This window comes from Ahaetulla prasina, chromosome 1 (assembly GCF_028640845.1).
Source record: "Ahaetulla prasina isolate Xishuangbanna chromosome 1, ASM2864084v1, whole genome shotgun sequence".
NCBI classification, from domain to species: domain Eukaryota; kingdom Metazoa; phylum Chordata; class Lepidosauria; order Squamata; family Colubridae; genus Ahaetulla; species Ahaetulla prasina.
This window is the reverse complement of record NC_080539.1, coordinates 180,305,279-180,322,722: the sequence shown is the minus strand read 5'-3', so window position 1 is coordinate 180,322,722 and position 17,444 is coordinate 180,305,279. Positions and strand designations below refer to the sequence as shown.

The 17,444-nt window shown below is 42.6% G+C and overlaps 1 protein-coding gene across 1 annotated transcript; it reads right to left on the bottom strand.

Annotated features, from left to right (window-relative positions):
- Positions 1-4,319: 4,319 nt before the first annotated feature.
- LOC131197650 (cytochrome P450 2H2-like) lies at positions 4,320-16,455 on the bottom strand. The gene is made up of 6 exons (XM_058182023.1): positions 16,316-16,455; positions 16,080-16,233; positions 15,133-15,295; positions 13,505-13,655; positions 12,593-12,597; positions 4,320-4,342 (listed from the first exon to the last, which is right to left on the bottom strand). The coding sequence occupies exons 2-6, from the start codon at positions 16,083-16,085 to the stop codon at positions 4,320-4,322; spliced, it is 348 nt and encodes a 115-aa protein (XP_058038006.1). The 5' UTR covers positions 16,086-16,233; positions 16,316-16,455.
- Positions 16,456-17,444: the final 989 nt, after the last annotated feature.

The following is a 17,444-nucleotide window of genomic DNA, read 5'->3' as shown; positions in this document are numbered from 1 at the left end:
GACTGTTTCCTTGGCAGCATTTCTTTGACCAATCTTCCAAGGTTTTTCCCAGATTGCACTACATATTGCCATGAAAAATTATAATCTATATTCAGTAAACAAATAGGTTTGTAGAGCCAATCTTTTCCTTATTTATAAATTAAACTGATAAAGGCTTATTTCCTTATCAAAGGAAATTGACTGAATTCATTCATTCATTCATTCATTCATTCATTCATTCATTCATTCATTCATTGAGTTAACTTGTCTTGTAATGTCTAATAATATATTGTAGAAATGCCATCAACTCCTGGAGCATTATTCAGTTCCACTTTTAAAATTTTCTCTTTTATCATGTCGTCATCTGTAAGTTCTCTCCTTTTTTCCTGATCTATACATTTTATATGTAATGTATTATTTAAGTATTCTTTAATTTCTTCCAAATCTGTTGTCTATTTATTACATAATCTAGTATAATAATTCCTAAATTATTGTATTATTTCTTTCATTGTAAAAACATGTTTCATTCTTTTATCATTAATTTTATTACTAAAAGTAATAATTCTTCTATTTGTTGTTCAGTCCTTTTGTTTATACATGGTTTTCTTTCCATTTGGTGCCAGAGAAATGAAGAAATCTCTCATAAATGCTTCACTAGCATTTAATTTTATAAACAAGGAAGCATCAGGAGTTAAACTGTTTGGAAGCAGCTCCTGATAACACTTTAGTTTAATATCTTCTTATAATAAGTTCATTAGTTCTCTTCCTATTCCATCTGGGAGTTCTCAAACATGTATTTGGTTTCTTAGGCTATAAAGGAGATGGAGAAAGTAGTTGTATAAATTTTATGAACTGATTTCTCTCTGTAGGATTTTTGTATCTCCACACACTCAAGAAAGATAGCAATGACATATATATCAAAATATAGAGAAAGTTTGCAAGAGCTTTTCTTGGATGACCACTTTGTACTGGTCTATGACTGCAATAAACTGAACTAAATTGAATGGGATGCAATTCTTGTATTCATGTATGAGGGGAAAGTCATTCAGTTCAACAAGGAGCAAGATATTGTACCTTCCTCTGCAACTTCAAGAAAAACTGAGGGTAAAAATTTATTTATTTATTTATTTAGAATAGAATAGAATTTTTATTGGCCAAGTGTGATTGGACACACAAGGAATTTGTCTTGGTGCATATGCTCTCAGTGTACATAAAAGAAAAGATACGTTCATCAAGGTACAACATTTACAACACAATTGATGGTCAATATATCAATATAAATCATAAGGATTGCCAGCAACAAAGTTACAGTCATACAGTCATAAGTGGAAAGAGATTGGTGATGGGAACTATGAGAAGATTAATAGTAGTGCAGATTTAGTAAATAGTTTGACAGTGTTGAGGGAATTATTTGTTTAGCAGAGTGATGGCCTTTGGGAAAAAACTGTTCTTGTGTCTAGTTGTTCTGTTGTGCAGTGCTCTATAGCGTCGTTTTGAGGGTAGGAGTTGAAACAGTTTATGTCCTGGATGTGAGGGATCTGTAAATATTTTCACAGCCCTCTTCTTGATTCGTGCAGTATACAGGTCCTCAATGGAAGGCAGGTTGGTAGCAATTATTTTTTCTGCAGTTCTAATTATCCTCTGAAGTCTGTGTCTTTCTTGTTGGGTTGCAGAACCAAACCAGACAGTTATAGAGGTGCAAATGACAGACTCAATAATTCCTCTGTAGAATTTATTTGTCAAAAATGTACAAGATAGCAGGTATAGGTATAAACATAAACAAAAACAAAGGAAGTAAGTACAGATAAATGGCGACAGTAAGACAGGGATGCTAGGCACGTTGGTGCGCTTATGCACACCCCCTTTATGGACCTCTTAGGAATGGGGTGAGGTTCACGGTAGACAATTTGAGGTTGAAGCTGTGAGGGTCTGAGGTTGTAACAGTGGAGTCGGATAGAGCATTCCAGGCATTGACCACTCTGTTGCTGAAGTCATATTTTCTGCAATTGAGTTTGGAGTGGTTTACCGCTTGTTTGCCCATATATTATTGTGGTTGAAACTGAAGAAGTCATTGTCACGTAAAACATTGTAGCAGACAATTTTGTATACTATGCTTAGATTGGACTGCAGGTAGTGAAGTTCCAGATTGTCCAAGCCCAGAATTTCAAGTCTGGTGGCATAAGGGATTCTACTGTGAGTAGAGGAGTGCAGTACTCTTCTTGTGAAATACCTCTGGACACACTCAATCCTGTTAATGTCCAATATACACTGTGGATTCCAGGCAGATGAGCTGTATTCAAGAATTGGTCTGACAAAGGTTTGGTATGCCCTGGTTAGCAATACAACGTTACCGGAGAAGAAGCCTTGCAACATTAGGTTAACACCTCTTAATGCCTTTTTGGCAATGCTGTTACAGTGAGCTCTGAGGCTTAGATCGTTTGAGATGAGTACTCCTAGGTCCTTGATAAAATGAGGGTCGTCTACGAGATTGTTTCCACCCAATAGATGTGTTCTTATCAATCTCTTATCCCAGTTAAATATCTCACCTGGTAACACAACTGGTTTTTACACTTTTTCAAGTGTTATACCTTTTTGAACTTTACTACTCAAACTTTAATTAGACCATGTAAAATCAAAATTTTGAACGTTGAAGGAAAAACAAAGAAAAGTGTACAACAAATAAGCCCTGTAAAGGAAGATTTACAATTGGACTTGGACTTGGATTTTAAACTTAAATTTGGGAAATATAATATTAAGGAGGAGGAGGAGGAGGAGGAGGAAATTGGGGAATATTTGTTACGTGGATTTAACACACAAATTGGTTACTTTGCTATTTCGTTGATTGGTATTGTGGAGAGAGACATCTACTGAACTGAATACACTCAAAACCATAGAAATGGTGGTAAACTTTAGGAGAAACCCTTCCATACTACCACCTCTTACAATACTAGACAACACAGTATCAACCGTAGAGACCTTCAAATTTTTAGGTTGAACTGTATCGCAAGATCTAAAATGGATAGCTAACATAAAAAATGTAATCAAAAAAGCACAACAAAGAATGTTCTTTCTGCGCCAACTCAGAAAGCTCAAACTGCACAAGGAGCTGCTGATCCAGTTCTACAGAGGAATTATTGAGTCTGTCATCTGCACCTCTATAACTGTCTGGTTTGGCTCTGCAACCCAACAACCCAACAAGACAGACAAAGACTTCAGAGGATAATTAGAACTGCCCCCCCAAAAAAATTGCTACCAACCTGCCTTCCATTGAGGACCTGTATACTGCACGAATCAAAAAGAGGGCTGTGAAAATATTTACAGACTCCTCACATCCTGGACATAAACTGTTTCAACTCCTACCCTCAAAATGATGCTACAGACCACTGCACACCAGAACAACTAGACACAAGAAGAGTTTCTTCCCAAATGCCATCACTCTGCTAAACAAATAATTCCCTCAACACTGTCAAACTATTTACTAAATCTGCACTACTATTAATCTTCTCATCATTCTCATCACCCATCTCCTTCCACTTATGACTGTATGACTGTAACTTTATTGCTTGTATCCTAATGATTTATGTTGCTATTGTTTCCTGATTATTTATTTGTACCCTATGACTATCATTAAGTGTTGTACCTTAGAATTGTTGATGAAGGTATCTTTTCTTTTATGTACACTGAGAGCATATGCACCCAGACAAATTCCTTATGTGTCCAATCACACTTGGCCAATAAAAAATTCTATTCTATTCTATTCTACTGGTGGAAAAGAACCACAACAACTAATTTGTAAGCCGGAAAAAACATTTTTTTAAAAGTGACCTTGATTTACAAAAAGCCATTGGAAATTTTAAGGAGGACTTGTTTTCTTTTAAGAGGTTTGATCTTAACAGCTAAAGAAGGTGGACTACAACAGAACTCTAAATTGAACTTAAAAGGTTGTGGAAACAACAAAATGTCTCAGGAGATAATTGAAATGATCAAAATGATGCATGCAACATTTAAATTTGAACTGAAAGATATGATTAAAACAATGTGTGGACCATCCAAACGTGATGAACTAGAAACTGTGTTACAACATACCCAAATGGATAAAGAAATCATGAAGGAGAAGAAAGAACTTAGCACTGAAGTTAAAAACACTGACTATAGAAAATTAAATGATGACATTGGGAGTAACAATCTAGAAAAAGGAAGCAAACAAAGGGAAGAAAAGGAAAAGGGAAAAGGATAGGAAAAGATTTGCAATTTAATGATTACACTGGGATTAACAGTGGTAAAAATAGAGAGGTTGGAAGAAAGGAAAAGAAAAAGGGAAGAGTCTAAGCACAAGAGAATCAAATGATTACACTGGGATTATCTGTGGGGAAATAAAAAAGAGGAAAAGGGTAAAAGGGAGATTAGAGGGAAATTCAGGGCAAACTAGGCAATTAAGAGATTTAAAAATCAGAGAAGAGAAACAGAAGAAAAGATAATAATTTTAAAAATGGAAAAAAGGAAAAATAAGAGAATGGGATGAAGAGACAAAAATCTTAACAGGTGGAGTGCAGGGTGGACCAAAAGAAAAGGGTTAAAACAGGGGTGAAATCTAAAAATGTTCCCTACCGGTTCTGTGGGCGTGGATTAATTGGTGGGCGTGTCTTGGTGGTCAGATGACTGGGCGTGCGTGGCCAATAACAATAAATAATAGAAATAATAAACAAAGTCTACAAAACAATAAGAGGTCCCAAAAACCAACTTTCACAGTTTACACACACACAACACAACACAACAGACTCACACACAATGTAAAAGCAGCTGCACCTCACGCAAAATGGCCTTTGCAACAAGCAGGAACCTCATACAGCCACAAAAAGCTCAAAAAACAACTTTCACATTTTACACACACACAACACAACACAACTGACTCACACTCAATGTAAAAGTAGCTGCACCTCACTCAAAATGGCCCCTGCAACAATCAGGAACCTCACACAGCCACAAAAAGCTCAAAAAACAACTTTCACATTTTACACACACACAACACAACACAACTGACTCACACTCAATGTAAAAGTAGCTGCACCTCACTCAAAATGGCCCCTGCAACAAGCAGGAACCTCACACAGCCACAAAAAGCTCAAAAAACAACTTTCACACTTTACACACACACAACACAACACAACACAATACAATACAACTGACTCTCTCTCTCACACACACACAAAATGCCACATACAGCTTTGTGAGATTTTGTGTGTTTGTGTAGTTAGAGTGAAACATTACAGAAACACATCAAATCTCAGAAAGCTGCACAAATATTTTATTTTATTATTTTATTTTATTTATATTTTTTAGATCAAGGGTCTCCAACCTTAGTAACTTTAAAGTTTGTGGACTTCAACTCCTAGAGTTCCTCAGCCAGGAAAGCTGGCTGAGGAACTCTGGGAGTTTAAGTCCACAAGCCTTAAAATTACTAAGGTTGGAGACCCCTGTTTTAGATAAAAGCAGCTAAATTTAAAACTTCCTTAACTTTTAATTGCTGTCTAAGAAAACCCAACTCCTTAAAAAAACAATTAACTTTTTTTTAATAGTTTACCCAATTGAGGCAGGCAGATTGAGTTGCTCAACAAGGAGATGGATTGCAGGCAGGCAGATTCAGTTGCTAGCTGATGCAACTGATTGCAGCAGCCGAAGCTTGAAAGGAGCAGCAATTATAGGTAAATGGGGATGGAGCATTGGGTGGGCATGGGCAGGGGCTGTTGTAAGAGGTTGTTAAAAATGATTTTAAAAGCCTGTGGTGATCAGGAAACTCATCTGGGATTGCCAGAGGAAAAAAAGATTTTAAAAGGCTCCTCTGACGATCCCAGCTGAAGTTGCCTCATCACAGCCCAGAACCTCTTAAAAGGATTGTTTTAACAACCTCTTCAGCTGAAGAACTTGTAGAAAACATGTTTTTTAAAGGTTCTGGTGATCAGGCAACTCAGCTTGGATCACCAGAGGAGCCTTTTAAAACCGTTTTTTTTACAACCTCTTCAGCCAAGGGAACCAGTTCGGGGGCGTGGCCAGCTGGGCATCCTTACCGGTTCTGTGAACTTGGCCAGATTTTTGCCAATGGTTCTCACAAACTGGTCAGAACCTGTAGCAACCCACCACTGGTTGTCACAAAAGTAGAGGTTATGCACTGTATGTACATTTCTATACACGGCTGCAATTGGGTTCTTTTGTTCCCTCTATCATACATGCTAAGGAAAAATGTTCCTTCCTTCCTCCTCCTCCTCCTCCTCCTCCCTCCTCCTCCCTCCTCCTCCTCCTCCCTCCTCCCTCCTCCTCCTCCTCCTCCCTCCTCCTCCTTCCTTCATTTTAGGAAAAATGCTAGTATTCCAAGAAAGTGTATAGAAGGGACCGCCTTCTTTTCTTTTTCTTAATACATTTTTGTCCTAAAAGCCCATTTACAAAGATCTTTAGCTGCTTGGATTTTTGTAGGTACTTTGCATCCATGAAAGAAAATTGATATCATTCTTGTCCTAGTCATCCCATGCAATACGCTTTGCAAGCAGTTGCTCTTGAAAGCAACTTGGAACCATTAACTGGTTCAGAATGTGGTAATGGAGGCAGTGTTGGACATGCCTTCATATGCCTATGCGGCACCCTTCCTCCACCAGTAGAACTGATTACCAGTTTGTTTATGCATGTGATTTAAGGGGCTGGTTGTGACCTATAAACCTTATGTGCTATGGGTCCTAGGTATTTGAGAGACTGCCTATTGAGAAAATACAAAACAGAAAGATAAACAAAATTAAAAATATGAAAGAAAAAGTGCAGGAAAGAAAAAAAGATATTAGAAAAAAACAAGCAAATTCCAATCCTCTATATAGCAGTTCCAAACAAGTTTATTGTCTTCCCCTTCTTTAACATTTAATACATATTTCCCCTGTCAACCAGAGATGGGTTTCAGCAGGTTCTGACCAGTTCAGGAGAACTCGATTGCAGAAAATATGACTTCAGTAACAGAGTGGTCAATGCCTGGAATGCACTACCTGACTCTGTAGTTTCTTCCCCAAACCCCCAAAACTTTAAGCGTAAACTGTCTGACCTCACCCCATTCCTAAGATGTCTGTAAGGGGCGTGCATAAGTGTACCCAGTGGTGGGATTCAAATTTTTTAACAACCTGTTCTGTGGGCGTGGCTTATTTTGGGGTGTGGCTTGGTGGTCATGTGACTGGATGGGCGTGGCTAGCTGCTCATGTGACTAGGTGGGTGCGCCTAGCTGCTCATGTGACCGGGTGGCCCTGGCTATGGGCATAGAAACCACTCAGAGGGCTAAAAAAAGTCATTTCTGACCAGTCCTTGCATTTATTTATTTATTTATTTATTTATTTATTTATTTATTTATTTATTTATTTATTTATTTATTTATTTATTTATTTATTTATTTATTTATTTATTTATTTATTTATTTATTTATTTATTTATTTATTTTTCGCATTTTTATACCGCCCTATATCCCTAGGGACTCAGGGCGGTTTACAGCCAGATAAAACATACATATAAATACAAAATAAAACATCAATTAAAAAACTTATTAGATAAGGCCGAATATTTAAAAATAGCAATACAAATAATAAAACCCCATTAAAACCAAATTCAAAATTTAAAATTATAGTCCAGTCCTGTGCAGATAAATAGATGTGTCTTAAGCTCGTGGCGAAAGGTTCGAAGGTCAGGAAGTTGACGGAGTCCTGGGGGAAGTTCGTTCCAGAGGGTGGGAGCCCCCACAGACAAGGCCCTTCCCCTGGGTGTCGCCAGTCGGCACTGCCTGGCCGACGGCACCCTGAGGAGTCCCTCTCTGTGAGAACGCACGGGTCGGTGAGAGGCATTCGGTGGCAGCAGACGGTCCCGTAAGTAACCCGGCCCTATGCCATGGAGCGCTTTGAAGATAGTTACCAGAACCTTGAAGCGCACCCGGAAGGCCACAGGTAGCCAGTGCAGCCTGCGCAGGAGAGGTGTCACATGGGAGCCACGAGGGGCTCCCTCTATCACCCGCGCAGCCGCATTCTGAACTAACTGGAGCCTCCGGGTGCTCCTCAAGGGGAGCCCCATGTAGAGAGCATTGCAGTAATCCAGACGAGATGTCACGAGAGCGTGAGTGACCGTGCATAGGGCATCCCAGTCTAGAAAGGGGCGCAACTGGCAAACCAGGCGGACCTGGTAAAAAGCTCTCCTGGAGACGGTCGTCAAATGATCTTCAAAGGACAGCCGTCCATCCAGGAGAACGCCCAAGTTGCGCACCCTCTCCATTGGGGCCAATGACTCGCCCCCAACAGTCAGCCGCGGCTGCAGCTGACTGTACTGGGATGCCGGCATCCACAGCCACTCTGTCTTGGAGGGATTGAGCTTGAGCCAGACCCGTATGGCTTCCAGCACTTGGATAGCTTCGTTGGGGTGGCCCGGTGTGGAGAAGTACAGCTGAGTATCATCAGCGTACAGCTGGTACCTCACACCGAAGCCATTGATGATCTCACCCAGCGGCTTCATATAGATGTTGAACAGAAGGGGTGAGAGAATCGACCCCTGAGGCACCCCACAAGTGAGGCGCCTCGGGGCCGACCTCTGCCCCCCTGTCAACACCGTCTGCGATAGATCAGAGAGATAGGAGGAGAACAACCAATAAACGGTGCCTCCCACCCCCAATCCCTCCAACCGGTGCAGCAGGATACCATGGTCTATGGTATCAAAAGCCGCTGAGAGGTCTAATAGGACCAAGGCAGAGGAATAACCCCTATCCCTGGCCCTCCAGAGATCATCCACCAATGCGACCAAAGCCGTCTCAGTGCTGTATCCGGGCCGAAAGCCGGACTGGAATGGGTCTAGATAGACAGTTTCATCCAGGTACCGGGGTAATTGACATGCCACCACACTCTCTACAACCTTTGCCGCGAAGCGAAGGTTGGAGACCGGACGATAATTACTTAATACAGCTGGGTCCAGGGAAGGCTTCTTGAGGAGAGGCCTCACCACTGCCTCTTTCAAGGCAGTTGGAAAGACCCCCTCCAGCAAAGAAGCATTCGTAATCTCCTGGAGCCAGCCTCGTGTCACCTCCTGAGTGGCCAGTACCAACCAGAAGGGGCACGGGTCCAGTAAATATGTGGTGGCATTCAACCCACCCAGCAACCTGTCCATGTCCTCGGGAGCCACAGGGTCAAACTCATCCCACAAAATGTCACCAAGACCACCCTCAGACGTCCGATCTGAGTCACCGCAATTCTGGTCCAGACCGTCCCGAAGCTGAACGATTTTATCGTATAGATAACCACTAAACTCCTCGGCACATCCCTGTAATGGGTCATCCCGCTCCCCCTGTTGAAGGAGAGAGCGAGTCACCCGAAACAGGGCGGCCGGGCGGTTATCTGCCGACGCAATGAGGGAGGAGACGTAGCAACGTCTCGCTTCCCTCAATGCCACTAGGTAGGCCATGATTGTTCTTCTGGAACTGCTGGGGAAGATGTTTGGAGACCGATTTGTGATCTGCTGGGGGACCTATCTGGAAACATCTGTGGACACCGCTGGCGGTGATAGAAGTACCACCTTTTTCATGTTATGATTTTAGGACTGAGCTCTGGGCGGAGTAGCAGTATCTTTGTCATCACAGACGCTATCTGCCTATTTCTCCATCTTTTTCCATCTCTAAGCCAGCCACCATTTGAAGAGTCACCAGATGATGGGTATCCATTCGATGAACTTTGTGTAATATTCTGCCACCCTGGGACAGTATCACCTCTCGTCGACTTTTATCTTCTATTTTATTTATGCGATATTCGGTACTGGAACTCTTGCGCCTGCGAGGTGCCCCCGCCTCGCAGGAATGGCCCGCTTCATTACCAAGGGCCGGCCTCAATGACAGGTCTTGGGACCCACAGAGGTGGCATGCGAAGAGAAAGAGCCTTTGGTTTTTTTTAGATAGGGTGCTTTTAAGGGGTGGGAGGGTAAGGGCGGGTGTTGGGGGTAGCCCGTCGGTAGGGGGTCTAATTCCTGCGTGTGCCCGCGGCGGCTATTTAACAGGTTCGAAGGTTATGGGGGAGGATTGCGTTTCTTCTGGTGAGGGTGGTCCTATTTGTACGGTAAGTGGGAGGGGCAGATATGGCGGAAGTGAGGGCTCGTATCGTTTTGTGGGGGCGCGCGCTCGATGTTTGCAGGCGATTGCGCGCCCCGATCGCTCTGACTTTCCCCGTTCCCCGGATGGTCAAGACCCTCAGAGCCTGGGCCTTCGGCTGATGCTGTGCAACGCACGGTCCGTGGTCAATAAGGCCCCCCTAATATACGATCTTATCCAGGGGGGTGCCGCGGACCTTATAGGTGTTACGGAAACCTGGTTGGACACTGAAGGGGGTGTGCCCCTTGTTGAAATGTGCCCACCGGGTTTCCGAGCATTCCATCAGCCGAGGGCTCAGGGTAGGGGTGGGGGGTGGGTGGCGGTTGTTATTAGAGAGAGTCTAGAGCCGAGGGAGACCATTGTACCTCAGATTGCCGGGTGTGAATCCCTCTTTGTGAGGTGGGGTCATAGGTGTCAGATGGGCTTGTTTGTCACGTACCTGGCTCCTTGTGGCGTGACAGCTGCCCTGCCCGAGCTCCTGGAGGTGCTTGCTGGAGTGGCAGTGGAGACCCCCAGACTTATAGTCATGGGGGACTTTAATTTGCCATCAACCGGCATGTCATCAACAGCAGCTCGGGAGTTCATGGCTTCCATGACGGCCTTGGACCTGACTCAAGTAGTTGATGGCCCTACTCACATTGAGGGAGGTACAGTGGACCTGATTTTCATCTCTGGTTGAAGGATCTGGACTTGAGGGATTTAGTCACTGAACCTCTGTCATGATCAGATCACTCTCTCCTTCACCTGGACTTTCTGACCGCCACTCAACACCGCAGGGAGACGGAACCAATATGTTGGTTCCGTCCCAGGCGCCTGATGGACCCGGAGAGGTTACGGACGGAGCTTGGGCCATTTCCTGAGGGTCTGGCTCACGGCACGGCTGAGGAACTAGTCGCGGCTTGGGAACGGGCTGCGGCGGGGGCTTTAGACCGTGTCGTTCCTTTGCGGCCTCTGATCCGGCGTAGGTCTCAACCAGCTCCTTGGTTTTCTGAGGAGCTGAGGGGGATGAAACGCCGGAGAAGACGCCTAGAGAGTTCCTGGAGGTCCAGTCGTTCGGAGGCTGATCGGACACTAGTTATGACCATCCTCACATTTATGCCCATTGCAGCATTTTTAACAACCATGTCACTCATTTCACAACTGCTTCTCTTCACCACGGTTACAAGATAGGGTGCAAAATGTAAAATGTGACGACAGTTGTAGGTGTGAGGACTGGTCAAAAGTGTGAGGACAGGTCAAAAATAATAGGTCAAAAAATAACAGCCCTCTGAGTAGTCCCTATGCACAAAATGCTACAACAGGCATAAAAGATGACCGGTCATAAGTGTGAAGACTGGTCAAAAGTGTGAGAACCTGTCAGAAATCACTTTTTTCAGCTGTCTGGGTAGTCCCTATGCACATAGGGACTACCCAGAGGACTGAAAAAAGTGATTTCTGACAGGTTCTCGCACTTTTGATCAATCCTCACACTTATGACCTGTCATCATTTATCCCTGTTGCAGCATTTTTAATAACCATGTCATTCATGTCATAACTGCGGTGCTTCATGTGACCAGGTGGGCATGTCCAGGTAGTCATGTGATATAGCTTCTTTGCCCTAATGACTGTTTTCTGCAATGTTCTTAAGTGTGAAAAAAAGGTCATAAGTCACTTTTTCAGTGCCATGCTTGTTAAACCAATTACCAGAACAAATCCATTCTCCCTCCCTCTTTCTCTCCATCTCTTTCTCCCCCTTTCTCTCTTTCTCTCCTTAATCTCTTTCTCCCTCCCTCTCTTTCTCTCCTTCATCTTTCTCCCCCCTCTTTCTCTCAATCTTTCTCTCCTTAATCTCTCTTTCTCCCTCCTCTTTTTTTAAATTTCATTTTGTCATAACAGTATACATAAACATCGACATAAAACAACAACACATCATAAAAGAAAAACATATATATACGCAAAAGTATGCAACAACTATGTTAATTTGATATAATGAAAGGGAACAATAGGACAGGAACGGTAGGCACTTTTGTGCTCTTATGCACGTCCCTTATAGTCCTTTTAGGAATGGGGTGAGGTCAATAGTAGACAGTGTTTGGTTGAAATTTTTGGGATTTTGAGTAGAGACTATAGAGTCAGGTAGTGAGTTCCAAGCGTTAACAACTCTTTTACAGAAGTCATATTTTCTGCAATCAAGTTTGAAGCAGTTGACATTAAGTTTGAATCTATTGTTTGCTCTTGTATTATTGCGATTGAAGCTGAAGTAATCTTTTACAGGAAGGATATTGCAATAGATGATTCTGTGTGTTAAACACAGGTCATGTCGGAGTCAGCGGAGTTCTAAGTTTTCTAATCCCAGGATTTCAAGTCTGGTGGCATAAGGTATTTTGTTGTTTTCGGAGGAGTGAAGAACTCTTCTAGTAAAATATTTCTGGACGCGTTCGATTGTATTAATGTCAGAGATGTGGTATGGGTTCCAGATGGATGAGCTGTATTCAAGAATAGGTCTGGCAAATGTTTTGTACGCTCTAGTTAGTGGTGTAGAGTTTTTGGAAAAGAAGCTGTGTAAAATTAGGTTTACAACTCTTAGAGCCTTTTTTGCTATGTAGTTGCAGTGGGCTTTGGCACTTAGGTCATTTGATATGAAAACTCCATTTTCTCTCCATCTTTCTCCTCCCTTTTCTCTTCTTCATCTTTCTCCCCTTCTATCCTTCATCTCTCTTTCTCTCAATCTTTCTCTCCTTAATCTCTCCTTCTCCCTCCCTCTCTTTCTCTCCATTTTTCTACCCCCTTTCTCTCCTTCATCTTTCTCCCCCCTCTTTCTCTCAATCTTTCTCTCCTTAATCTCTCTTTCTCCCTCCTTCTCTTTCTCTCCATCTTTCTCCCCCTTTCTCTTCTTCATCTTTCTCCCCCTTCTATCCTTCATCTCTCTTTCTCTCCTTCATCATTTTCTGCCTCCCTCTTTCTCTCCATCACCCTTTCTCCAGATGGGGTAGGGTAGGCTGGCGCTGCGTGGGTGGGAGGTGGGCGCAGGACAGTCCTGCTGGGTGGGCAGCAGGCCGAGGCGATTGACACACACTTTGCTGCCCACCCAGTCCAAGCTCCTCACTGGCCGCACTTTAATCGCTGGCTAGGGAGACACTTGGATACAGGCGGACCAGGGAAGAAGGATTAGCAGGCCACCAGCCACGCAAGGGAGGCTACCCTACCCTTTGAAGTGACAACTGGCAAAGCAAACGCAGGGGAAGGGCTTATTCCCCCCTCACAGAAGCCCCACAGCCAGCACCCCTCGTCCCCATAGAACGGTTTAAAGGCCCCTCTCTGTGGATTCCCAGGCCCCACCCTCCACCTCTTATTCCCAAATCCCCCCCTCCCCTCCCCAACAGTCCCGGTGGGGGGGGGGAAATCACTCACCGGCCCTCTCCCCCTGCAGGCCCCTGGCAACTCCCCCGCCCCCTGCGTAGTTGGTTTGGTTGGCTTTGGTTTCGAAACGAAGTTCCAAACGAGCAAGAGACAGGAGGAGCCGGGTCCGCGTCCTGTGACGTGTTTCTGGAAACCGGTAACGCTGCAAAAAACCACATGACAGGGAGGGAGAGAGGGAGGCCGGGGCTACCACAGCACGCAGAGAGACGCCCATCCCACCTACCCCATCCCCCTCAGTCGAGTAAGGATCACATGAGCCCAAGAATTCTGCTCGCGATCGGTGCAGAAGAGGAGGAAGAGGAGCAAAGGAAGGGCCACGTGGCCAGCGAGGCGCTTTAATCACTGGCTAGAGAGACGCTTGGATGCAGGCAGGCTTCTGTTGGCGGCCGCGTGGCACTTGGATTGGGTGGCCAGCAGCTTGCGGCCACTGCCCACCGGATCCATGCACCTCTCTGCCCACCTGACACCGATAAGTAATGGTGGGGAGGGGAGGGGCAAGGGGCTGGGCTAACTGGCAATTTAACAAACGGTTTGGCCGAACTGCCTAGAACCGGCAGAATCCCACCACTGAGTGTACCTGCTTGCCTACTGTCCCTGTTCTAATATTCCTTTTTACTTACTTTTTTCATACTTATACATGTTATCTTATATATGATTGACAAAATAAATAAATAAAATAAAAATACATAAAATAAAATAAATGTAACTAATCTCTCCTCATATATAACCTTCCCTTGCTGATGCCTAAACTGAAGGGCTCTAAAACTTGCCCAATTAAAGCAGCCAATTTGTGAGTCCATTCCACAGGATTTCCTCCTGGGCACTACTCTGGCTCTCTGTAGATGCCATTGGAGGAATTGTGCTGATGCAGCAAGTATTAAATTTCATTAATAATAGTAATCAATAGTTAATCAATAGTAGCTATCCTGCTGTCTTTCCCAGTGAACATCTTCTTTGATACCCAATATGAAAATGTTAAGACCAATTGTTTCTTACTCAGACCATCCACTACTAACACTGGAACTAATATTTCTCTCTCTATGTGTGTTGTCACAGAATAATAAATATATAATATATATCTGTAATATATTATAATATATATCTGGATTCTGTGGCTTTGCATTCCTGTGCTATGCACTGTATGTATGTTATGATGAAATGCCCCATGAAGGATGGAATAATTGTGTATTAAGGGAGAGAAACTGGCAAAAACATTGCACAAAGAAATGATATGTAAGGCTATTTATGATGAAGAGTTATATACAGAAAAAGGCATATCTTCTACTGGGATTCCTCCCCCCCCATCCCCACCCCACCCCAAATTTGCAAATAAACGTAATCAAACATGGTAGTAAGCAGCATGTAAGGCTCCTGGGCTCGTTACAATATTGACACAGCTTTTTATTCTCCAGTTCTCCAGTTCTCTCCATGAGCACTAAGAGACAAAGTTACCATGGTACAAGAAATGTTTTAGTTCGATTTTCATCCTGGTTGAATTTGCAGAAAACATTTCATTCATCTAGGTACTGCTGGTGAAAACCTCAGATGAAAAGTTCTACATTATACTGATAGCACATCTGAAAGGTTTGTCAGTTATAATCCAGAATGAAATAACTCACCAGATCCTTTCCCAGCATCTTCAAAAATGGGGAACTCAGCCCTATCTGCAAATGCATCAGCCTGGTTCACTACAGCCTCTTTGACCGTCTCATAGCCAGTCAGCACCACCATCTCCTGGAATCCCAGTTTGATGCGGAAAATGGGACCATATTTTTTTGACCACTGGAATTCAGAAGAAGGAAAACAAGAGACCATTTTGATTATTAATTATACTCATATATATAGAAGATGGTTTAAGAAACCAGGTGTTATAATTTGACTTATAATTCTGCTTAAAAAGGTAAAGGTAAAGGTTCCCCTTGCACATATGTGCTAGTTGTTCCCAACTCCAGGGGGCAGTGCTCATCTCCGTTTCAAAGCCGAAGAGCCAGCGCTGTCTGAAGACGTCTCCGTGGTCGTGTGGCCAGCATGACTAAATGCCAAAGGTGCACAGAACACTATTACCTTCCCAACCAATAGGGACTGAAGGTGGTCCCTATTTTTCTACTTGCACTTTTTGCTTTCAAACTGCTAAATTGGCGGAAACCGGGACAAGTAACGGGAGCTCACCCCGTTACGTGGCATTAGGGATTCAAACCACTGAACTGCCGACCTTTCGTTTGACAAGCTCAGCGTCTTAGCCACTGAACCACCTTAATTTTGCTTAAAATATGCAATAAATAGGAGTACTGCTAAGTACATATCCTATCATTCAGCTTAATAGTATTTATATTTCCTCAAAAGCCCACTGAGGGTTAAACAATTTCTGCAAATCTGAATAAACAAAAATTGTTTTTAATTAGAAAATTTTAAAAAAGTACTTGAATAAACAATTAGAAAATTTTACATCCATTAACAAAAATATTTTCTTAAAATAATCCTTCCATGATATTCAGATACTAATAAATTTCTATTTTAAAAATATTTAATAGATGTTGAAGATCATCAAGGAACACATGAGACTTACTTGCATAACTTACCAAGATTTTGTCCCATCTCAACTAATTTTGACAAAATACATGCATGCTTTTTCATTACAGGCTTTACCACTATCATTGTTCTGTAAGGCCTCTTCAGATCCATCGTATGCAGGTTTCCCAAAATGGGTATGGTCCTGGGCCCTGGAGGGAGATTGGGAGAGCTGTTATTCTTGAAACTTCCCTTTTTCAAAAGAAACATAATTGCAAGAATAATTAATAATACAATTAAAATTGGTCCAATCCAATCCATTTCTTTTCAGTAAGCAGTTTTCAATAAAAACTATGATGAATTTTGTAAACTGAAATGATTCCGACATGTATTTCAAAGCAATGTATTAGGCATAGCCCAGCTATCCTTTCTACTGAATCATCAGACTGCTCTGTTTAATACAGGACTTATAACTTTTTGGCCTTGGATCTGTTTCCTCCCCAGGAATTTGATTTGTCCCTGCATGTGATATACATATGCATAGGATCTGTGAAAGCTTTGCAAACCGGTTTCACATATTTGTCCTGCACAACAAACTACCTTTTATGATAATTGTATATAATTCTTTATAATTATAGAATACGGGATGAATTGTGAAATTTTCATGGCTGTGAAATAATATTTAACAGAATCTTCAGGAAGAAGATTCCTGAAGAAGAAATAGTAAAAATCTTTTACTATTTATTTAAGGACAGCCATATAAATATGATAAACGAATAAATGGAATTAAACTGATCAATACTGGGCCCAAAGAACAACAGAGAGTTGTCTTCTTGGGGAATCATTCAGCCAATGTTTTTCCATGATGTTAAAGAATTGTTTTGTCTCTGTGGTCAGTAGGAAGAGGAAAGTATTCAATTTTCTTCATGACCTCTTATTTGGGCCAATCAGGTTTCTGTGCCAAACTGAATTTCTCTTTGCTTGTGACACCGAGGTCTCAGAAGAATATGGAGTGTATCTGTATAGAAAGAGATGAAAGATATGTTGTGAGGACTGCCACATAGTTAAAACCAGTAGTGGGATTCAATTTTTTTTACTATCGGTTCTGTGGGTGTGGCTTGGTGGGTGTGGCATGGCTTGGTGGGTGTGGCTTGGTGGGCATGGCAGGGAAAAGATATTGTAAAATCTCCATTTCCACCCCACTCCAGGGGAAGGTTGCTGCAAAATCCTCATTTCCTCCCGATCAGCTGGGACTCATGAGGCAGAGAATAGATGGGGGTGGGGCCAGTCCAGTCGTGAAATGTAAAATTTGTTACTACCAGTTCTGTGGGCATGGCTTGGTGGAGAGGGTAATAGGATTGGGTGGGTGTGGCCAACTTTTTTTTTTTTTACTTTTAAAAGCATTTTTTTCTACAACCTCTTT

What these genes read in the sequence shown, in the direction of transcription:
- LOC131197650 (XM_058182023.1), bottom strand. An exon ending in AGATGCTGGGAAAGGATCTG is followed by an intron (nt 13,656 to 15,132) that starts GTGAGTTATTTC and finishes GGTTTTTTGCAG; the next exon opens with CGTTACCGGTTTCCAGAAAC.